At 40.5% G+C, this 25,147-nt stretch overlaps 1 protein-coding gene across 2 annotated transcripts; it reads left to right on the top strand.

Moving 5' to 3' along the window:
- The first annotated feature begins 1,475 nt into the window (after positions 1-1,475).
- LOC118121189 (protein-glutamine gamma-glutamyltransferase K-like) lies at positions 1,476-18,709 on the top strand. Of its 2 annotated transcripts, none has more exons than XM_035176920.2 (14): positions 1,476-2,808; positions 6,902-7,185; positions 7,283-7,474; positions 11,785-12,036; positions 12,965-13,083; positions 13,176-13,283; positions 13,984-14,161; positions 14,243-14,381; positions 14,976-15,168; positions 15,498-15,651; positions 15,747-16,031; positions 16,786-16,946; positions 17,048-17,184; positions 17,290-18,709. In XM_035176920.2, exons 2-14 carry the CDS (start codon positions 6,903-6,905, stop codon positions 17,447-17,449), a joined length of 2,361 nt encoding a protein of 786 aa, XP_035032811.2. In that variant the 5' UTR covers positions 1,476-2,808; position 6,902; the 3' UTR covers positions 17,450-18,709. The 2 variants fall into 2 exon arrangements, with proteins under 2 accessions (XP_035032811.2, XP_035032810.2); XM_035176919.2 differs by lacking the exon at positions 1,476-2,808 and adding an exon at positions 2,957-4,892.
- The last annotated feature ends 6,438 nt before the right edge of the window (positions 18,710-25,147 follow it).

Genomic DNA, 25,147 nt, shown 5'->3' with positions numbered 1-25,147 from the left:
AGGCATTTTAATTTTAGGTTGTCGTCCGTCCCTCCTTTGCTCTGGCCGTCCATCTCGTTCTCAAAAAAACAAGATGCCTCATGGGAAACTTTAGATTTTGCACACATGTTCACTGGGACCTAAAGAACTGATGTTGGTCAAAGGTTGAGGTCGCTGTGACCTTTTTGTTTAAAAAATTTCAGAACATCTGTGAGGTTTTGCCAGAAATGTTCACTTGAAATCAAAGATGAACTGACCAGATTTCAGTGGCCAAAGGTCAATGTCATGTGGATTTATTATGAAACACCTGGAGGTAATTTCATTGTATCTGTCACTTTTGAGGTTCTGGTGGTCGAGGTCATACTGATGTTTAAAAACACAATTTTGGCCATAACTAAAGAATGATGGCACTATTTATGACAAAATGCCTAATAGGATATAACGATGAAGTGATGACATTTTATGACATAATATATCCCAAAAGTCGCCTTCAGCGTGACAATGTTCTACTGAGAAACTTCTCTGGTCGTGATTTAACCCTGAATCTGTGGAACAGAAGGAGAGATTGCGACCATATCCCCTGCAGCTCGACTGGTTGACCGAGGCAAACGACTGCGAGATGGCAGTTCTAGTTCTGTTGTGAAAGAAAAATGATTGATGGATGTAAGAAGGTGTGCCGCCCCTACGTGCTGCCCTACGTGCCGCCCTACAAGAAGTGTGTCGCGTCAGTAAGCCTTTAGTTACAACACTGTCTTTGTTGAATAGATGTGTATATACATATATATATCTGTGTGAGAGAGCAGTGTAGGAATCAGGTGGATGTTTGATCTACCCTGTTGTCATGGCTTAACCAACACAAACAAACATAAAATGGAATTTGGAAAATTTCACACCACACAACATTACACAAAAAGAAAAACAATAATTGAGTTCATTAGAAAAAACTCATTTGCAATAGACAGAACAGCCATGCGAGCATATCAGCAGAGTTTTACTTTCACTGACATGTCACGTTGGAGACTTTGTAATTAGGGCTCTGTTTTCCATTTACAATGGCATCACAAAAAAATTATTATTTCCGACTTGACACTTGTATAATTAGTCAGTATTAGTTCAGAGCTGACCTGTCACACAGTTGAGAAACTCGGTGAAAACCCACTCAACCAGTCTGTGTGGATAAGTCAAATGATCCGTGATGCAGCTCTTGTCTTATCTATCTATGAGATTTAAGACAAACACAGGTTGAAACCCACTCCCTTACAGAGACTTAGACCTTCCCAGGAACAAGGTGTGGATCCTCCCACACACACACCCACATTGGGTGAAACATCCTTTGACTAAATCTCCACACTCCATTGTATATAGGCCTGAAAATATTCTCCTAAAATAACATTTGGACATGTCACTTAAGGAAACGCACAGGGTGTGAACGATAGTAAAATGAATCATGGCCGAATTTCATTTAGCAGTTTCAGTGTCCTGATATGTGTGCATGCTGTCACGCTGCCATGTTTTACTGGGACACTTGAATAGAAAAGATGAATAAATAAATTCATTATTGAACTAGAAAGGCACTCAGTAGAGCAAATACCTCTGCAAAGACCAAACAATCCTTCACACTCATAAAAATTAGCATTATCTTCTAAACATTTAACAACAATTTTGAAAAAATGCCAGATGTTGCAATGTTGAAGAAAGGGAAAACAAAATTCCTGGATCTAAAATTTGATTGTCTCTTTCCCCCGCTGTGGCCCCATCCCTCCACCAGATTTGGAGGATATTGGTTTAGTAATCCTGCTAAAACATAAAGCAACAAATACACAAATTGACACAAGTGAAACTGAGGTCACTCAGTAGAGCGCAGACCTCCCCAAAGCCCCAACAGTCACCTTACGAAACCACATTTAAATTCACTGGATCCAGATTTCTATTTGGATCTGCAGCAACTTGCACTCTCTCCTAAAAATCAGCCTCCTTAACCTGCTTGATGCATGAATTCCTCTCAGAGGAAAACAAATCCTGGATCCACACCCAAACTGAAGAGGTTATCTCCTGAGTATTACGACATCCTTCCAGCAAGTTTCATGACAATCCATCCAGTGGTTTCTGCATCCGACAAACAAAAACCTCCTTGTCGGAACTTAACTGAAATGGCCCACAGTAGAGCGCATACAAACAAATGTTCCAGATTTTTATCTGTGAAAATGTGAAAAAACTATCTTACAAAATCTCTGGCTCCAACCCTGGATCTGGATGGGTTCTTCCTTGGCCCATACCCCACCCTTCCACCATGTTTCAATAAAATCTGTTCAATAGTTTTTGTGTAATCCTACAGACAGACAGACAATGACAACATAAAATCATTGCTTGAGGGAATCAATGAGAAGCCTGGATCACAAGCTTGGACGTGGACTACAATAATAAAAGTAAATAAAGAGTTATAGTAACGATAGATAATAGCAGGCTATTATCTATAATTACTATCATGAATAATTGTTTTCTGGGATATTTACAACTAGCAGTCGGAGAACTTATGAGAAATAGTTCAGCGATAAGACATTGATTGACTGGAGCTGGTATCACAAATATGTGGCTTAATATGCACTAACTGCACTAAAATAAGGTACAGCGTAGAATACATGGGGAGCAAGTTTGCTTGTGCCCTACCCCAGATGACTTAAGTTGACCTGCCTTGTGTCTGTGCAGCAGGAAGGCGTGTCCTCTCCGTCTTAGCTCACAAGTATTTAAAGGAGGCCTGAACTTGCAGCACCGAACAGAAGAATAATTCCTCCAGTCTGCATTGTCTCATTCCGTCTGCCATTCAACCAAGTGAGTTGGAATAAGCTGTTTCACATCTTGTCTATATATACTGATCGTTAAGCCTTCGATCAATATGACTTTAAGTTGTTATATAGAATATCTAGTGACACTGTACTGATGTTTGTTTTTGGCCAGAGTAATTTCCTGGATTTATAGGATAACAAGACAATTGTAAATGTAGCTCTGCAACAATGTCTTACTACAAAGCCAGGATGATGCATTCAATAGTGTTGAGTTCTGTCAATTCCTGCATGATTAAATCTGACTTTGTTTTTAATCGGTTTGAATAGATTTTCAGTCTTCACTCACAAAGCGGTACAGTATTCAATCTGTTTGAAATCCCCTGATTTGAGTGGAGGGGATTCCTGAGGGCCAGTAAATATTTTATGGGATAACGTAACAAAGTCAGCAAATCATAAATGGGACCATGTGAATGCTTTCATTCTGATGTAAACTAGACATCTGTGAGGATCCTTTTGTTTCTGTCTCAGTTGATCAACCTCAGCGGCCCTGAGGGAAAACAGGTCATGAGTGTATCTGTAGTTTACTAGATCATCACCCTCCTGGAGGAAACTTTCCAACTGTGGTCAGCAGCACTTGTGTATATGTGCTGCTGACGTCATGCAAGCAAACTTAGACTCCACTTCATCTGACCTCGGACCAAATTCCCTCGACCTATATATTCACATGTATGTAGGATTTGATTGTGCACTGTATATATGGGCTCACGCTGCGTGTTGGACACAATCAGTCAGACTGTGGCACACAGGCCGGTAGGAGTCAGAGAAATTGTGCGTTGAGTTGTTAGAATGTAACACAGCAGATGATGGAGCGACGAGAGTCTAGTGTCACAGCGGGTTCAGCTATCAGGCATCATGTCATCCGCAATGTGTCAGAGTCTCACTCTCGCTGCTGTGCCGACTTGGTGAGGGTTGTACCTCCGCATCTAGTTTACAGCGCAGTGCACACTGTTTATGTTTGGAACAGATTATTGGGAGGAGGATTATTGATCTGTGTGGGCGGCTCACTTTTGAGATGTCCTGCCATCACACTGTAACCTCAACCATATGGAGAGTAATTCCACACATTCTTTCTCCTCAGCCCCTCCCTGTGTTTCTGGCACCGGGGAAGGTGTGATGGTGGATTTTCATTTTCACTTTAATGTTTTGGGAGGGTCCCACCCTGCAGTCACAGCCCACTGAGGATTCCCAGTTATAATAGTTGTGATGAAGGCTAAAGCAGAAACACACGTTGTCAAACCATTTTATTTGGTGGTGGAATGGCTTTAAGGACGAATGTTGATCAGTTGGTCCAACACTTCCTCCCATGGTCCAAAGACATGCAGATTGGGTTTATTGAACATAGGCATATGATTGTGAGTGTGATTGGTTATTTGGATGTATAATATAAAATAATATGCTGGTCCTGTGATACACTGGTGATGCTTTCAGGCTGGAACCTGCCTCTAGCCCCATCTCAGCTGGGATTGGCTCCAGCTCCCCCCACGGCCCTCAAAGGATAAGTGCTATAGATAATGGATGGATCGCTCACTTTAATTAAAATGTCCTTGGAAAACTATGACATTAAATCAGTCTCAGTTGCAATTACTTGTAATGATGGGTTGATCCACCTTTTATTTTCTTAACCCTAACCCTAAATCAAAAAATATTGTGTGTTGTTGGTTTGTCTGACAAACTGTTTAAAGATTTTCAGGTTTACATTTTCTTTTAAAACAGACAACTATTCGTATCTGTCATATCATATATCTTATATCTCATAACTAGAAAAGGGACTTAAGAATGTTTGCTAAAAAATAGCCTTAAACGATCAATACATTTTTAAAATAGTGTTACAAGTAAATTCATTCACAAAGTCATTGTAGCTGCTAACGTTAACATTGTTAATCTCAGATGTGAACCAGGTGCACCTGCCAAAAACCATTAGTTTGCATGTTTATCAGATTGTTATATACATATTTTCATTGCACCTTGTTTTGTTCAGCTCTGTCAGCAGTCATGACGCACAATCCTGAGCTGGGAGGAGGCACTTCCTCACAACAGTATGGCACACTGGCATTGGCACACTATGAATAAGTGGGTAACACACTGGCCCTGTTCAGACATGGCATTTTCCACCATCATTGTGATCCGATCACAAGTGGACAGCTCAAAGTGCAGGCGAGGATGCAGCCAAGAAACATTCAGTCATGGGATCGCTGTTGCTTCATGCAACAGTCACTGTTCCTGAGGAATGTGGGAGGGGCTGACAGTGGTTTGTTGGCATTCCTGAAAGGTGGAAGTGATCGTAGAAAGATACAAACCAAAGCAAGGATGAAATTGAAGAATCTTGTCGTGCGGCTTTTGCGGAAATCACGTGACAAATGTGACTCTAACCTCTGGGGTCAAGAGGTGATACGACAAGAGGCGACAAAGCCTGGAGCTTTGAGCTTCCACGTAGAGAAATGATAGTTTTATTCATAGCACAGTTGTAAATCAGAGCATGTGTTGACTTCCTGGATGCTCTCAATGACTCATAAATCAGACTGTAATTCAGCATCGGTGAATCAGCTCCAGATGAGTCCTGATGATATCACAGAGGCAAAGCATCCTTCCTGCTTCCTGCCACCAGGGTTAGCTCTGTGTGTGTACAGGATGAGGATGACCAATTCAGAATACATGTACGACTTGTTCTGTGAAGGATAAAATTAGTATTGATAAATATGTCTTATTACTGATGCAAGAGAACTGTGCAAGTCATGTGAGGAATATTAATGCGACACTATACAACCAATTTTCTCTTGTCTTGTCTCTTCATATAAATCAGTGAGGGGTACTTGAGAGTAATTCTAAAGTTGTCAGTTGTCATAAACCAACAACATGACAAAATTAGAAATTAGAATTAGAATTAAAAAAATGATATATATATATATAGTCACCTGTAGCACCAGGACACAGGGTGTTGCAATTAATACTGGATGAAATCTAATGAGCAATGGTTAAATCTAATTCAATCACATGTAGTACATTTCAAGGATTAGACCATTTGTCTTTGTTAAATCGTTAATCTGTTGCTTTTATAACCAGTCAACATCAGTTGCACTTACAAATTCCGGCTTCTCTTCACTGGCTATTTGTTTCCTTTAGAGTCGGTTCTAAGATTTCCTAAGCTACCTATTAGATTTGTTGTTGCCCGATGTCCTTCCCTGCTCCCTCAGAAGACAAGCATCACTCCTGGTTGTCGCTGGACTGATAAACTAAGGGGACAGAGCCTCTGTCAGGGCCCTTATAGACTTTAAAATGACCTGTCAGCGGAGATCACAGCTGCAAACTCTATCTCATCTTTTAAAACACTGTTGAAAACCCAACTATTTAAAGTTGCTTTGAAGTGATTTAACCCTGACATTTTAAGTCACTTTGCTTTCACTTTGTTTTATTCTCTATGCTTTTAACCTGATTAATCAGTTTTTATTGTAAAGAACTTTGAAAAGGGCTCTATAAATAAAGTTACGGTATTATTACTATTGATGATTAATTACAATTTAGTAAATGATAAATGACCTATTAAACAGTTTTAGGTAGCTAACAGTGATGAAGTGGAAATAGCTAAATTGATAAATGTTTGAAATAGAAGAGAAGAAATTAAGGTAAATAGTTTTAGAAGTAGTACGAATTTCTGTCAGTTTCACGGATAAAGACAGAATAAAATACCAACAATATATGTGCTTCTTTTGTGATATTCCTTCTAGCTGATTTGTCAACACATGAAGGACTCACATATAAATTGTCTCACTCTCAATCTAATTCTCAAAAATAAAATGATGATGTTCATGGTCATCTCTGTGCTGTCAGTCCACATTTTGAGCATGTATTTGGTAGGACAGATTTAAAGTGATGCTACACTCAGCTGTACCATTTACACAAAGCTTGTATCAAGGAATTGAACTTAGAGATTAGTTTACTGCTTTTGTTTAATAACATGTGACACATTTCCAGCCATTAGATGTGTTAAATATTTTAATTAATTTTACAGGCAAAATTCGGATAACAGTGAATAATCTGTGACAAAACTTTCGATTTCCTAACTGTGACCGTCTGCTTCTCAGGATGCCTGTGGAAACACGCTCAATCCGAGCCAGCGGTGCAGTGGGTCGCTTTCCATCTGTCACTCGCGGCTTTGATGACGACGCAGAGGAAGAACAACCCGAGGAAGGCGACGCCCAGACAGAGAATGCATGTCGGCGGTGGCTGCGGAAGGTGTGTCCGTGCTGCTGTCCCAAACCAAAGGACGATGACATCACTGACACTCTGGTCACAGGGATTGATGAGCTGGAGAAGGAGGACGAGCTGGATCACGAGAAATCCGTGACAGGCGACAGCGAGCTTGATGGTAACTGGCATCTCGGAGGGCTCACAATCATGTTATCACACAGTATAAATGCCAGGCCTACGGTAACACTTCCCTCCCCATATCTTTGTTTTCACAGAACTCCTCCTCAAAGTGCGAGCGATAGACCTGATGAAAAGCAAATCAGGAGTGATCCGCACAGAGCATCACACAAATCTCTACCAGAGTAATAACTTTATTATCCGCAGAGGGCAGACTTTCCAGATGTGGATTACCCTGTCTCGACCGTTTGACTCCAGCACTGACAAACTTCACCTTGAGCTTAAAACAGGTTAGTTCCTGGCAGAAACTGTGCACTGCCACACCTCACCTCTTCAGTCAGTATCGCATCATCATGGACGTTAGAATAACATTATAAAGACAGATACTTTCAGAATTTACCAGGTCCAACAGTCCCCTTAGATTCAATCAAGCTGCGCCAAATTTCACAAACTCATAAATATCAGTTCACTTCATGGGCCTGATTTGAGTTTTTTCCTGACATATACAGCATCGGGCCACCAAGTGTCTCGGAAAAAAACCTGAACAAAACATAAAATATATAGATATAGATAAACAGCTAGGAGCGAAAACCTGCTTGTCGGCGGTAAGAACAAAATAGATAAAGATAATATTACGGAAACAGCCATGTATTTGAATACTCATACGATGTATGCACTTCCCACATGACTGGCCTCTAATCGCGAGGCCTTGTGTGACACTGGACGGGCACAATCAAGTGTGACCACAGCACATTCACATGCTTCCCTGACCCTTTAAGAAATCCTTTGCATAGCTGCACATGATAAGTGAGAGCTCCTCTTTCTGGGCAGTGATGGAGGAGGAACAGGTTCAGAGTTGGAACAAGCGTGAACAAGCGTGCCACCAAGAAGTTTTTACTTTAATGCTCACATGCCGCAAGCTGTTTGGAGGAGACAGATTGATTCAGGGAAATTGGGCAAGAGGTTTAGATGCTATTGCTATGGTAACCGTTCTGGTTGCTATGCTCCAGGTAGAGTGTTTTATAGATGCCTCAGTCCTGAGCTAACTAAAAAAAGTCAAATCTATACAGACAATTCCCCGTTAACGCTGCCACTACCAACTGTCTGAGCCTCAGTCTGCCAGCTGTTCACCCTCTCTTCAATTCTGCCTCTTCTCCTCCCCTCCGTCCTTTTGTGTCGAGCGCTGTGAGGCAGAGAGGACCGAGCGATATAGATCCAACAATTACAGCCGTGTGCGATAACAAGTCAAGCTTTTGGAGGATAATTACAATATCTATTTGACATAAAAGCTATGCATTACATTATTAATAGGAATGAAAATGTTACCCTATCTTTATTGCCTACTACTGAGGGGAAAATGCATAGTTTAATATATGATTGTCAAAGTCACAAAGATAAACCCAGCCTCCCTTTGCCTCTTTATGGTTCATTTTAGAGAAAAAGAAATGTTGTTTCAGATTATGACGTGCACAATGTTATGTAATTACAAAAATAAGACCAATCATGAATAATCTTCAGCCATCTGTCATACCAGCAATTAGCAGAAGGACAATAGCAGCTGCAGATAATGAAAGCTTTTATGCTATTGAAAATCACGCCACTGCTCTGTGTGGTGAGTAAATCCTTTCAAAACAAACCGTCAAATAGGAAAGTGCTGTTTTTCTCCTCTCATATCTCGGATCAGACCTTGTTTTTCATATGTACCAACACGACGCTGAACTCAGTTCAAACAATGTTTTCTGAGAAGTAAGCCCCACGACATGAAACTAATCACAGCTTGATCAGTTTAACTGCTGCAGAGCGACTAATGTTAGGTTTCTTTCGGCGAAAGACCCTGATGTTAAGAGAAACAAAAAGCTCTTTACACCCAAGGAGCATAAATGTGTCCAGAGAAATTCATGACAACCTGACTCAAACACTCCGTTGACATTTAGGCTTTGGGGTGTTCAAGTTGAGTAGTCTGACATCTAGGAGCTAGGCTTGGCTAGGCAATGTGTCATATGAAGATATTGATACCATACTTACATTTGTGGGCTAAACAAACAGATAAATATACAGCCAGCAGCTAGCTTAGCATAACATAACTGGAAACAGCTAGCCTTGCTCTGTCCAAAGTTACCAACACTGCTAAGGCTCATGGAAGATGTTTGTTTGATACGTACGAACACCAAAGGTCACTAAAGCTACATTCAGACATGCACTGAACTCCAGATAATATCCTGAAATTATCCGGAGTGGCTGTATTTTAGAACGAAAATATCTGAGTTAGATGGTCCAGACAATTGCGGAGTTCCTCCTGCTTGTAAAAACTCCAGGTAATGTCCGAGTGAGCCCATGGGAGAACACAGCAGGAGATTATCCGGAGGATTCATCACGAGCTAGTGGGCATGTTAATGACGTTTCAAACAAGTGACGGCCTTTTCCAAGGATCATGTCTGAAGGCGCCTTAATTAACATCTCAGTATCTTGCTTGTTTGATTCATGCAAAACACAGAGAGTTTTTGGTTTTATAGGAGGTTGTTTATTTCAGATTTCTTGGCCAGTAGCAGTGTCCTCCTGGATGCAACTAATATTTATCTTCTCATCTAAATGTCAGAAAGCATCATCCTCTGGGGACGATGAATACCTTCAGAAAATATTTAAGAATTAATATTATCAAGACATACAGTATCAACGCCGCTGCTTCACTGTCACCAGATGTCTCAGTCTGCTGTCCTTGTGTCTCCTGCGGATTTTTGGTTTCTTGCTCGGTGTAATCCGATGGCTCATTTGTTTCTGTTCACAATGGCCTTTTCTCTAAATTAAGGAGGGCAGGCTCTGGTTCCAGTTGTCACACAAAATCAGCAGTCCGTCTATCAGAATGCACATCTCATGGGGAAATTCCAGCATTGTGACTTCTGTTATTTTTAAACACAACAACAAATAAAGACAAGGTCATACCCACAGAGGATAAATGCCAGGGTGGGTTGCAGTTATCCACATTCACTTAAAAGGCGACAAACAATTTGCCATTGTCTCCTGTCTGCTTGACAATGGCTTTGTCACCTATGCTTTCACAGAAGACTATTCTGACACAAATTGCTCAACACAAAAGGTATTTAACTTGCAGCCCTGACACTCTGCCTACAAGCTTCTTGAAGACAATTTTTACTGTGTAGCATCTGAATATTCCACAGTAAATAGTTCTCTTCAGTCTCAATAACCATGAAGACCATGGTTATCAAACATCTTTTTAATCTAGTGTCAATGGATCATTGGAGACCAGTGAAAAGGTTGTATTTCATTCAATTATTTGTGTGGTGCATCAACAATTTCCCTCAGCTCTGCATTCTACATAGTTGACCAAAAGATACAACAAAAATGTTGTGTGGATTGTCGAATTAGTAGCTATGAATCTGAGCAAACAAAAAGTTCCTCAAGGTTCCATTCTTGGGCCTTGTCTATTCAAACTACATGATTCCCCGTGCTCAGATGATGCAATAGATTGTCTTAACATATTCATGAGGATGAAACACAACTCTTACATAATAGTTTTACCAGGCAACTAAAGTTGCTTACATTTGCTGAATAGGTGTACTGAACAAATTGATGAGTGGATTTGAAATTTCAACAAAAATATTGGTGTGATTATTCACTAAATTAAAGGATAGATTTAAAATTTTAAATCCCTTTACTTTTCTATAAAGCATTAATGGGTCTCAGACCAAAGTCAATTTCTGATTTACTTGCATCAAAACCCCTCATGTCATCTGGTCCATGTCCCAGAATCAAACACGAGCAGGGTGAAGCCACTTTACATTTTTTTAAGATTCCTGAATATCTGAGATATGCAAACACTGTCAAGCTAATTTAGATCAAGGCTTAAAACACTCTTGTTTGCTGTGACTTAACAAAAATTGCATGTTTATTTGTGTTTTAATATAAGTTTAATGTCTTCTTATTGATTTATTTTACATGTATTTCCATGCCTTTCTGAAACACTTTGAATTGCTTCATCTCTAAAGGCTCATATATTAAGAAACTTGTCTTACCTTGCCTTAGAGGGGAATGTTCAGTAGTTTAGCTGCTAAGCAACATTCTCATAAGTTTTATATGATTTGGAAAATTGTGAGTTTCTTGATTATAGGGTACACTGTGTTTGGTAGTTTCCTTCACACATCAGGATTGGTCACAGCACAGTGCAGGAACACAGAGGCTGAACTGCTGCCAAAGCAAAGATTCCATTTATAGTATGAGATCAGATGCTGTCATGACCTGTTTTGTGTGATTGTGTGTGTGTGTGTGTGTGTGTGTGTGTGTGTGTGTGTGTGTGTGTGTGTGTGTGTGTGTGTGTGTGTGTGTGTGTGTGTGTGTGTGTGTGTGTGTGTGTGTGTGTGAGTGAACAGCTTGTCAGGACAGTACCCTCTGGATTCTTTGTATTTGGTTTCTGGTTCTTCAAACTTACATGACAGGGAAGGAGTGCAGCATGGCTTTAATGGAGGGGGGCTGAACTGTTGTGGAATATAAAAATACAGTGATTGAACTGTGAGGTGTTCTACACTGCCCATGCTGCCCATTCTCGTGTGCTGTGTGTCATGCATGTCTCCTCTCTCCTCCACAGGGCCCCTGCCAACAGTGTCAAAGGGAACCCATGTCATCATCCCTTTGGTGGAAGGGTTGGAGGACGGTCGCTGGGAAGCAGCCATTGTGGAACAGGATAACAAGAGGATAAAACTGTCAGTGAATTCTCCACCCACAGCGGTCATTGGCCGATATCAACTCACAGTGGAAACGACCAACTCACAAGGCCAGGCCATTTCCACACATGACCCTGCTAATGACATTTACGTGTTGTTCAACCCCTGGTGTGAAGGTAAACTGATATACTAGATACTAAAAACGGAAAACATTAAAGGATAAAACATAAAAAACATAGACATAAAATCATGTTATATCGTGTTTATTTGATTCATACAAAACAGCAGTAACTTAGTCGCGGCTATAGTTGCCTCGAAACTACCCAGAACAAAGGAATGGTCCAGTGAAATGTTGTTTTCACTCTTTAATTTAACATTCAAACAAAATATAACATGTTACTCAATGAGCTTAAGAGATGGTGGTAGGTAGATTATGTTATCGTTGAGTGCCAAGTTAACAAGCCTTATAATAAATGAACACGACATGACAGTGATATCAATCTTTCCAGTTGTCTTAAAGATAAGGTTGGTAAGTTGTTTCTGAAACATTTTTCTTATTGGTTGAAAGCCTCTTCATGTCCTGATAGCCATCAATAGATTAATATGTCTGTGGCCCTCCTACGACTTTAATAAACACGACCAATCAGTTCATTCGGACTGAATGAATGATGACCAACTCTAGCTTTAATCATTTCCTTTAATAAAATAAACCATTAAAAGGATTATAATTAAAAAGCTTCATACTCCAACAACATACTTGTCACTTTCACGTTCTTCACCTTGACAATACCAGAACAGTGTTCACAACCACGTGTAGGAGGCAAATACATGAAGAAACAGCATAATAAGACGTTTGCCTAATATCTACTTCATAACAATTTAAATACAGTACTCACAGACACAGACAGACTCAAATAGTTACTTTGTATTGTGACCTGTATTATTTTACCTGTACTGATTCTATCACTGTGAAACTACAGGGACATAGTACTGGTAAAAGTTTTGCATCTGACAAAAAGCTTAGAATTTAGACATTTCCCCGACTGCTCAGAATGATTCCCTGTTATTTCCATTTGAAAGCTGTACTTTCTTGCTCTCTGTCAGATGACACAGTGTTCATGGATTCTGAGCAGGAGAGGCAGGAGTATGTCCTGAACCAAGACGGACATATCTACTATGGCACAGAGAATCAAATTGGAATGAGGACCTGGAACTATGGGCATGTGAGTGAGCTGTGTTGTCTCCACACCTGAAGAGCAGAGACTGACTTGCTTTACCCAACTATAACATGTGTTCTTCTCTGTTTTGGGTTCAGTTTGACGATGGGATCCTTGCTGCCTGCCTTTATGTCCTGGAAAAGAGTGAGACGCCTCCATCTGGTTGGGGAGACCCGGTTAATGTAGTGCGAATTATATCAGCCATGGTGAGACTGCGCTGATTCCTTTTTCATTTACACCTGATCTGTAAAAACTGGAGCAAACAAGCAAAGTAGATCCACAAATAATAGTCCCTACTTGCAAACAGCTCACTACCCATGTGGTCAGACCACAGACTGTATGTGAAGATGGACGACATGACGGGTCCCCCCAAAAATGATCCAAAGCATCCTGATTGCCCCTAAGTGGCTGGCTGCAGTCTGGATCATAAACCTGTTGATCATGGGTATGTTGTGTCGTTCTGTTGGTCCAGATTGAAATATCTCAATAACTATTGGATGGATTGGCATGAACAGACCTTCATGACTCATTCATTTTGCTCCTCTTAGTTTCCTCTATTGCCGCAGAAAGGTCCACATTTCTTTCTGTGAAATGTCTCTGTATCACTGTAGAGGATGAATCATCTTGAATTGATCCTCAGACCTTTTCTAGTAACACCAGCTTTCAGTAATCCTGTGAAATATCTCAACATCACACACTAAACTTCTGTTACTTTGTTCATGTTCCTGTCAGAGAAGAGCGTATAGTATTTTGTTAGCGTCTGTTTGCAGACTCTGAAGCCCGTTCTTTGTGGGAATAGAGAGTTGTCTGAGTATCTACACAAATGGAGCTGTTGTTTATTGCTCCAGCCTGAGCAGGAGACTTAGATATAAAATAAAAAAACAACTAAAAACTTTATTTTTCCAGATTAACTCCCCTGATGACCGTGGTGTCGTGGAGGGAAACTGGTCAGGAAACTATAATGGTGGGACCAGTCCGACGATGTGGAGTGGAAGTGTGGAGATCCTGAAGGAATACCAGACCAACAGCGGCACTCCCGTTAAGTTTGGCCAGTGCTGGGTGTTTGCTGGCGTATTCACTACAGGTGAGCTCATTGTCTGGACTTTGATTTTCTTATCATGGGTTAGTCTGACACGTGTTTGACCCATGTTGTCTTATCACTTAGTGTTACGGTGTTTGGGCATCCCCAGTCGAACTGTGACCAACTTCAGCTCAGCTCACGACACAGACGTCTCCTTGACGACAGACGTGTACTTGGATGAGAATCTGGACCCTTTAGCTCACCTGAATGCCGACTCCATCTGGTGTGTTCTGCCACACATGACGAACGTTTACTCAGCATGACACACACAACACTCTGCAAGGTTTCTGCAGGTTTAACATTGTAGAATTGACTTAACACTTTTAAGAGTTTTTTACTATGATGAGTGAAATTTCCCAGGATTACTTACAGTTCACCTAATTCAAAGATAAAGTAGCCCTTTGAAATCCTTCATTTACTCACATACTACAGACATAGCCAGAAGGGATCCCTAGTCTTTCCCACAGCCATGCTGGGAAATATCCTATCAGTCATCAGGTCCACATTAGTCTTGTTTGTAGTTTTGTTACTGCGTGCTAATATCTGTATCATTGAGAAAGAACTACACACACACACACATTACAAACGCCAAAACATTTCTATAAATACATGAATTTTAAAGCACAACGGAAGTAGTGTTAAATGAAAGATAATTAAGCCTTACGTAAACATATTCCAGATGCAGTAGGTGATATTTTAACGTTTTTAACAACTTTCAAGGCTTAAAAAGTCTGATTATGACATTTTAGACAATTTAAGACTCTGGAGAAACCCTGCTCTGGTTTATCAAGACTGACCTTCAGTTCTTTTCCTGAAGGAACTTCCACGTGTGGACCGACTGCTGGATGGCTCGTGCAGACTTGCCTCCGGGCAACGGAGGCTGGCAAGCTGTCGACGCCACGCCTCAGGAGACCAGCCAAGGCACCTTCCGCTGCGGCCCTGCTTCTCTCACTGCTGTGCGCAATGGTCAGGTCTACCTCAAACATGACTGTCCGTTTGTGTTTGCTGAGGTTTGTGGAATACAAAATGTATCTTTAACCAGCACTTCAGAAATTCTGTACTACACTTTCATGAAGTGAAATAAGTGAAAATGAATGCAAAAGAATCAAAGAACATAAACACAGTTATTCCTCAGATACAAGACCTGTAATGAGCGACTAGACATGAGGTCTACTGATGTTACTAATATTCTTGATTTGTGTTTGTGCACTCTGCGTGTACCGTGTACTAATAATGAGCCATATGATAGACATCAGAAGATGCCTGACAGTTTTCCATCTGTTATCTTATTTTCTAACTTCCCTCTCTCTCTGTGTTTCTCCCCTCTGTGCACCTTCAGGTAAACAGTGATAAGATCTACTGGCAAAGGAACATCGATGGGACCTTCAATCAAATCTACAGTGAGAAAAAGACTGTGGGCCACAAGATCAGCACCAAGGCCGTTGGTTCTGATGAACGCAGGGACATCACACACCTTTACAAACATCCAGAGGGTATCTTCCAACAAAAATGCACACATTAAAATGTTGTATTGGCTTGACATGTTCATACCTCATTGCTTTTTGGATTAACTTCTGGACATTCTCAGGCACAGAGGCGGAACGCATTGCTGTGGAATCGGCGTGTCGCTACGGCTCCAAGGCCCTGGCCTATTCGTCTCCCACAGCAGAGGACGTCTCTGTAGAAGTGACCATGGACGGTGAAGGCCCTGAGATGGGAGGAGATGCAGAGCTGAACATCACGTTGCGAAACAGTAGCTCAGAGAAGCGGACGATCCTCCTGCACGGCCAGGTGGCAGTCATGTACTACACCGGCGTCCACAAGGCCACGATCAGGAAGGACGTTGTAGAAATAGATGTGCTGCCCAATGAGGGTGAGTGGATGGGTTTCGGTGGCTTTCAGGAAGAACATGGAGGTTGTGGCATTAAAGGCTTAAGAGTTCTAAAAACTGTTAATCTGTGATTGTATTTACACAGTAGAATCTCGTGTAAAAAAAACTGATACAAAGAATAATCATTTTTTACCATCTTAAAGAGATAGTTCACCGAAAAATGAAATTCACTCATTATCTACACACCACTATACTGATGGAGGGGTGGGTGAAGTGTTTGATTCCACAAAACACTTTTGGAGTTTCAGGGGTAAACAGCGTTGCAGCCAAATCCAATACAATTTAAGTAACTGGTAACCGATTCTTCAAACGTAAAAAAAAAAATACAGAAAAAAAACATTGAATTCCTCCATACTGCTCCTGTGGTGTCATCCAAGTGTCCGGAAGCCCCAACATTCAAATATGACTCAAAATAAGGTAATTTACACCATGTTTTTAGTCTAAATGTCAGCAGTGATCCACAAGTGAATGCAGCTCAAAGAGTATATCAGAGGACATTTAGGCTTAAAACACGGTGTAAATGACGCTGTCTCGAGTCGAATGTGAATGTCGGGGCTTACAGACACTTGGATGACACCACAGGAGCAGCATGGAGGCATTTTATGTCTTTTTTCTGTTGTTTTTATATGTTTAAGGAAGTGGAAGAAGAGAAGAAAGTACGTATAAATAAAAAGATATATATATATGTATCATTGCAACATCACACTGAACACAATTAGTTCCTTCCTGTTTACAGTGAATGTTTTGGAGTGGTCCCTGGAGTACAAAGACTACAAGGACCAGCTGATAGACCAGGCCGCCCTGATGCTGACGCTGTCCGGCAGAGTCAAAGAAACACAGCAGGTCCTGGCCACTCAGTTCAGTTTTCGGCTCAGGACTCCAAACCTCATCATAAAGGTCGGCCAATCCCCTGAACAGGAAACAATTTCCGGTAAAATGACAAAAAGTGTAATTTCAAGTCTGACAGTGTTTTCTCTCTGTGTTTTGTTTTCACTCAGCCGGTAGGGAAGGTCGTGGTAGGGGAGAAGATGGCAGTGACCATTTCATTTACAAACCCACTACCACAGGTGCTGAAAGCAGTGATATTCCACCTCGAAGGACAGGGCCTCCTAGCTGCCCGGAAGGTTATTTACGGGTGAGGAGAAAAATGCACCTTATATTGTTGCCCTTTTTTCCCCGATCTACCTCGTCTGTCTTTCTCTTTTGTGACTGCCGCTGTCATTTCCTGTCCTACCCTCAGAGATATTGGCAGCCATGCCTCCGTGTCACTCACCGAGCACTTCGTCCCCACCCTGCCCGGGCCGAGGAAATTACTGGCTTCACTGGACTGCAGGCAGCTCACTCAGGTTCACGGTGTGACAGATATCACCGTGGAGGAAAACAGCAATGCTGCTCTATAACGATTTAAAATCATTGTGGCATTTGTGGGATTTTATCTCAGAAGAGACAGAAGCTTTTATATTATGTGAAGACCAGTATTAGTCACATTGTTTGACATTATAATGTGGATGATCCTGTGACACTGTTTTACACTGTGCATGTGCATAAGGGGCACAGTTGCACAACATGGCAGCTTAAAAGAAAGAAAAAAAACTGCCTCTATTTTCAAGTCAATTGTTTTATTTATATATACCATATATTTATTTTGTTTACATTGCCATGTGTGACAGGAAGAATTTTTTTCTAAATATCCAAATATAAATAATATATTCAAATACTGCTGGGAATGTCTGTGTACTATTAAAATGCAAACAATTACAAATGGATCCTGGAGTCTGGTGACTTATTGATCTAACAAGTAATTTATTAGTGTCCCTGCGTCCTGGAATTTGTGGTTTCCAAGGAATCGACAGTGGTTGCACTGCCATGTTAGAGGGTGACCAGTAAAAATATAAGAGCGATGACCAGTTAAATTGGCCAATTTCTGTGTGGTGGTTTGGTGCTTAATCCACTCTTGATGACGCAGTAAGACGTAGTTTGAAGTTTGTAGTGAGATCAGTCAGACACCAGGACAAAAAGACGAGTCTGTTGACTGTAAACCTCAGAGCAGAGTGGATGCAGATGCAAAAGAGGAATAACTTAAAGCTAAAGCAGAACAGCAACCACATATGATCACTTTGTTAAAGGTTCCGTGTGTGAAATTTAGTGGCATCTAGTGGTGAGGTTGCAGAATTTAACCAACTGAACACCCCTCTCCTCCCCCTCCCCCTTGTGGTCGTCAGGTAACATAGAAAGTTGAAAGGCCCTAAATAGAGCAAATGTTGCTTTGGCATTTCTGGGCTTCTGTAGAAACATGGCAGTGTGTTCTTCTTAACCAAGCTTAATCAGTGTTTGGCAAGGTATTATACTATAAGTAACATGTTAGCTTATTTGACATTATATATATATATATTTTTTTTGTATTGATGAGGATAAAGATCCAGTTAAAATATTTAGCAGTCGTTTGGATTTGGCAGCTGACCCTGTGCTTCCCTCCCTGTTATTTATACACCTTGCTGCTACCTGTCCATTGTACTTTTGTATGTTGCACTGTTATTTTGTATATCATACATTTTGCATTTTTTTAATGGTGTTGTGTCATGTATGTGCTTTTGGTTCATTTTGGGGGGAGGCAAAGGCCAATGTCCACTGATGTAGACAATAAAGTTGATCTATCTATGTATCTATCTATATGGGTTCATGTAGAGTCAGGGTTTTTTCATAAGGTTTACTTTGGGCGGTCAACTGCTAAGACCAGCTACTGGCAGTGATTGTGTAATTGGTGTGTGTGTACGTGTCACAGGACGGCCATTTAAATGATGTGACATTGACAGGTTATGTTTTGGCTCTGCTTTTGTAAGTTCAGTAACACAAGTAGATGGTGTGAAGTTAACATTAATAAATAATGGTTCAGGTGACCGGCAGACACAGGGATTCCATTAGGATGCAGCATGACAGTCCTTATGGATCCCTCTGTCAATAAGTGAATTGTAGGAGAGCTCAACTCTGATTTTATTACCTCCCACCAGACTCAAAGGTGTTTAATTTGGGAATAAAATCAATGCCAGTACTTTTGGGGTTTAGCTGATAAGGCTAAAGAGATGGAATGCAGTTTCATCATACAGATGAGTAGAAGTGTTGAGAGTGGGAGGTGGGCCTCAAGGGGGCTTCAAAATATTTCAGGGGAGGCGCTGAGAATGGATGTGAAAACATATTATGTTATTTATTACAACATTAGTTATGAAAAGGAGATAAGGTATGAAATGTGTGGGATTCGGTTAAAGAGATGCAGTAATTTGGGGGAAAGGTTCCCACTTTCCCAGAATCAGGCATAAAAATATTTTAGGACATAACTGTTTGATGTATTTTATGTATACTGCAGTTTGAAGATATGTCACACTACAGCATTAGACTCTTTGCTCAGTTGTGTTTACGGGACCAAACCACAGAATCTGTCTCGTAACATATATGGCATTATGTTTCTCATTTCTTCTCTTTTTGGCTTATTATGTATTTTTTATGTATTAAATAGAATAAAATACAAATTGAATCCCTCTCCCCACTAGAACACGCTCTTTCCCAATCAGGTCTGGGGACTGCTGAGGAGGGGAAACCTCTAAATTATGACACGCGAAAAATTATCGATAAATCTGAAATGAATAAGTATTATATAAAAAAACGAGTAATGCAAAAACAAACTAACTTAATTAAGGATATAACAATCAATAAAAAAGTATATCAGCCTACCTACGACCCTGCATCGCATGACACCTCTGCAAGGACACCTCCAATTATAAAAATTTGAAAAGAAAGTATGGGGAAAACTGTTCTTTGTTTTTAGCTTTTTTGTTGTTGTTTTTTCTCATTACATATTCCTTTCCCCCCCATAGGCTATTTATTTTGTATTTTTTTACTTGGCTCTACACCTGTGCGCGCACACACACACACACACACACACACACACACACACACACACACACACACACACACACACACACACAAACTCTACAAAGCCAAATGGCCTCTCTTACACATGCACATGATACATTTGCTTTCCCTTTTTTCTGTTTGTTTATTTCATGTTGCTGTCACATTGTATATAATATCTCATGTTTCCCCCTTATGTTAATTGTGCCAGCCAATGGGGTAAGGTCTGTCTTGTCATTTCTCTCCTGTATGTAACATTTCATCAAATAGAAAGGGAAATAAAATCCCAAACATTTGCGGCAACAAATTGAATGAAACAGTAAACAGTAAACCACTTCTTTTTAAAGAGGCAAAACAGTCGGACACAAATTAAAGACTGAACTGGAGATGTCTCATTCATCCAAAATGGGAGAAAGGGTTGTTTATTTTGCCACCAGCCATTCTGCCTCCGCTGCCACCAATAGGTGACTGACAGGTCAAAAGAAGCAGTATTTTCATGAAGCCTCCATTCAGCTCCCTCTGTCATTACATGTTTTATTTAAGACTGCTGCATTGCAAGTAGTGGCAAAGAGCCAAGGCAAATAAAGACATTAAAGACACACAATGTTTCCGTTTCAAGTTGTTTAAAACACAAACATACAGACACACGTTGGTGTATATTCGTGCAAAAGTGAGATTGTAATCAGTCCATCTAACCACATCACTTGCATAGATGTTCACAACATCGGCCACTCCACCTCCAGTACAGTGTGCTACTGTGTGCATTGTTTGCAGTGAGATGATGTCAACATTTGAATATATAGTAAATTACAAAAGTTTTAATGAAATGTACTGTGCTTTATGGATCCACACCAGAAACTACTGTGTTGAGCTCTATCTTGGCCCAGGCCTTTTTCAGGAATTGTCACTCGTATCTGTTGAGTAGTTTTTGACACAGATGCCTCCTGAGCGGAGGCGTCAGACACTGCTCATGTGGTGCGTGTTAAATGATGTGAAGAGTTTGACTTTGGTGTTTTACGTAATGAAGCTCCATTTGAACTGTTTTGTCTGAAACTTAAAAGCAGCCCAGTTTTTATGTAATACAAAAAGCTGATGAGAGATGGCTCCCACTGAGCTCAGATGAAGAGTGTGACGAATGGTGGTTGATCTGATTGAATCAGTTTTATAGGATAGAAAAGTCACATTAGCTCCACAGTTAGATGTCAAAGCTCCTAATGATTTTTTTGAAAATTGTTTCTAATCATTTTTAATAAAAATATATCAAACCAATATCCAAAGCTTCTTTCAATTACCTTGTTTTGTTGATTCATCTGTCTTGTCTTTGTCCATCAAATCTACATCAGGTTTTCAAAGCCCAATGTAGGAATGGATCCAGGGGTGGGGCCAGGGGGGCCCAGGGTGAAATCTGATTGGCCCCATGAAGTGCTCTGTCCTGCCAATAGTCTTTTTCATAAAAACTAGACATTTATTAACAATACTATCAATATGTTTTATTCAATATGTTAATCATTTTATTATCTTTGTTTAAACAATTATTTATTTTCAAAAGACATTAAATGATGTATGGCTTTGAATCAAAGTTATAGAGCTAACAGTATTCAATGAATGACCTAATTGTGCACCTTACTGATTCAGGAAGTGTGCATGGATGTTGGACAAATAATTGGACCCTATGTAATAATTTGTGGATCCTGATTTAGAAAAATCCTAGATTCGCCTGTGGCCCAATGTGATGTATACACAACCCACAGATATTCAATTTATGACATAAAACAAAGACAAGAAATACAGGAACTTAGTTCATTACTAAAGAGACTATATATATTTTGCAGAGCACCTTAATATATATATATATATATATATTAAGGTGCTCTGCAAAAACATCATGCATGCATCTATTTGTGTGTCCCAGATTGTGTGCAGATCTCCTGTGACGGGACGACACAGACTGCATATGAAAAGAAAGATTGCTTGCACTTTGATCAGGTCTGATTTTTATCATGGCCACTGAGCTTATCTTTATGTGTGATGTTTTTCAGGAGTAATAAATCAATTTACTCATGACATTGTTATTTGTTCTGAGTCTAACAGTGGCACTTTGTTCAGCAAATTCACTCCAAATTGTCTTCTATATTGGACTTCTGCAAAGACTGTTAATCTTGAACCTCTGTGGTGTCTGTACTGTGGTGTCTGTACTGTGGTGTCTGTACATCACTGACTGCACAGGGGATTTCAAGTGAAGCTGGAGTCAGAGTCATTTGCAATAAAAGACAGCCAACATCCATTTGCAGAAATATATTGTGTCAGTGTTTATAAGGAGCCTGATGTCGTTCCTGTGGCTGTGTATCCAACACCCATGGAGTCACTGAAAGGTTTTATCTTTTGGGCTGTAGGACACATGTATATTTGTCAAGCCTGTTTCTTTGTCATATCAAGCCAGTGTTGCTTTTCTACAACTGTTCACACCCTCAGGCATCATATTTACCAGATCACATGAAAGAAGAGATATGTACTACACCTCAGTGGCTCTTACATAGACAAGCAGAGTAGGAGGCAGTAACCATAGGTTTTGTAAGTCTAATAAATATGAAATACCAAGGTGGTGTTATTGTTATTGAGAGGTGGCCCCGTGCATCTGAACCCAGTGTTACTGAGGTGGATCAGTGAGTGAGTAAATGAGTGAATTACACTGAAACCTATCATCCTGTTGTCATAGTTAGGGTTAGGGTTATTATTGATAATTGAGAGCAGTTGTTGATGATGGACCAGAGTGTGTGAGACTGATTTAAACCTAAACAACAGAGAACACACAATCCTAACACATGATTGAAGTGAAACAATGCAGACATTAAACCCAATTTTGTCACCTCATAACATAACTTGATTTCTGAGCTGTAGTGTGGACTTTAAACTTTTATATTTTTTGGACTTTAACCTTTTATATTTTGTGGACTTTAACCTTTTATATTTTGAAGGGTTGACACTTCTAAAGGCCACCAGAAACAAAATAGTATATATAATGCAAAACCAGCAACCTAGGATACTCTCCCAGCCTCAGCCTTAAAAAAACAAATGTCCGACACATCAGGCTGGTACAGCCCAACTCATCTGTATCTCACAAGGTCACAACAAATAAATTTGCATTGACTGACACATCAACAACCTCTAAGGAGAGTAGACCAAGAAGACTTCAAAGACCAAACTGAATTTGACCGTCACCAGCTTGACTCGCTCTTACTGTTGCATCGTTTCCGACTTCGAGCTTCTGCACTTACTGCAGTTCATCCGCCCATACAGCTTGCACGTTAGCTTCATCACCGGCCCGCAATGAATCCTGGGACAGGTAGGACAGAGAGGGATCCGCCCGTTGGATCCTTCATTGTTTAGGAATTGAAGAACAGGATTTGTCAGCCGCGTTTGAAGTAGCCTTTAAAATGGTACAAGCTAATCTGCTTTGACACCATTGATCTTCAAATGCAGCGGATGAAGGATGTGACCCCTTAATTGGGACACAGCTTTGGTGCCGCTCGAAGACAACATGGTTATAAGACACTGATGCACACTCAAGATGCACAGTATGATCTGCCAGTGTCTTAAACGTTTAAATAGATATGTACATAAGATGGTTCGAGTCTGTATATTTTCAACATACATTTAAAAACAAAAAAAAGCATGCCTCTAAAATAGAATAAATTTATGCACATTTTAATGGCACTTAAAGAAATGACAAGTTAAGCTTTCCCATCCTCTGCATATATAACATAAAGTATTTGCATTAGAGGCATTGGCTTTAATTTGCATGAGCCTCCTGCTTCACCAGCTGCTAAAGGTCCAATGCCTCAAATCAATCAAAAAATAACAGTGGTTGTACTTTTATATATATATATATATATATGTTTTTGTTTCTTTCTTCTAGTGATGGATACATCCAGTGACACTTTGTGGTTTTATACCACACTATGATGCCTCAGTCAGTCTCGGAGCGCTGACTACAGTGACATTTTCACAACAGAATATTCGGAAAAAAGAAAAGGTCAAACTGATATTGTAATAGTTTCCTGGGCTCATACAAGAAGTCTGATTCAATTCAGATTCAGGCCAACATAAATCTTGAGACACATATTGTTTTTGTCCTCAGCCTGACGTTGTTTGTGCCAGAACGCGGAGGTTGAACCCCTGTCAATAATGCAATATGCTCTTCACTGATAAAATAAAATGTTAGCAAACACAGCCAAACAGCAACAGTTACGCTTCGATTGGCTGGCTCTGGAATCAATACAGCCCATTCAAGGGTTGTGGTTTTCTTCCTCACGCTATTCTAAACAGGTGTTTATTGACAGTGTCGTCCTTTGAAGACCACCTGCTCCGGGACCCCAGCCTGTGGCGGATGTTGTATTCAAATTCATGTTTGCTCAGCTCGCTTAGCTGGTTCCTTCATTTCAATTAGAGCTCAACTCGGAGCAGAGATTTTCTCTCCACAGGCCACGCCGTGCACTATCGCCCTGTCACCTCATACTAAGCAACGAGAAGCTGCAGTGGGTTGTGTTTGTGGAGAAGCAGGGGTGTTTTTTTATTAATGATGTTTTCTGTTGCACGCCTTCAGGTGTTGCACCTGCTTCGCTGACAGGAGGCACTTTTTTCTGCAGCGGTTACACGGTGAGAGCACAGGATATGTTTTTAGGGGTCAAGGCTGTCAGAGCAGCAATACAAAGATGCCCCAAGCTATGGTCTGGCTGTGTGATACATTTTTTAATTCTGCCCGATATGAGATCCCTGCAGATAACATGTGAAAAGACTGGATCCAGGGAGCACATGTGTCAAAGCACTGTTCAGCTGTTTCATCTCAGGAGGATGTGATCTCTGCAGGGACAGTGAGCAACATGCGTATAATGCATCTGAAAACATAGGTCAGTCAGCACGTCACATCCCACATCATCCTGTAAAATAAAGATAAAAAACTTACTGAATAACTGTGCCCTTGAAGATCACAATAGTTTTATTGGGAGATCTAAATATTAAATTCCCTGACTGGTGTAAAGTGAAGAAAGAGACTGCAGCCTCGAATCATGCCACTAGTAGAGAAAAGAACACACACACACACACACACACACACACACACACACACACACAGTGTGTCTCCATGACTTCAGATATTACATTGACTTAGAGACTTACGCTCACGCTAACCTTAA

Source organism: Hippoglossus stenolepis, chromosome 14 (assembly GCF_022539355.2).
Source record: "Hippoglossus stenolepis isolate QCI-W04-F060 chromosome 14, HSTE1.2, whole genome shotgun sequence".
NCBI lineage: Eukaryota > Metazoa > Chordata > Actinopteri > Pleuronectiformes > Pleuronectidae > Hippoglossus > Hippoglossus stenolepis.
This window is presented reverse-complemented; position numbering and strand designations above follow the sequence as displayed.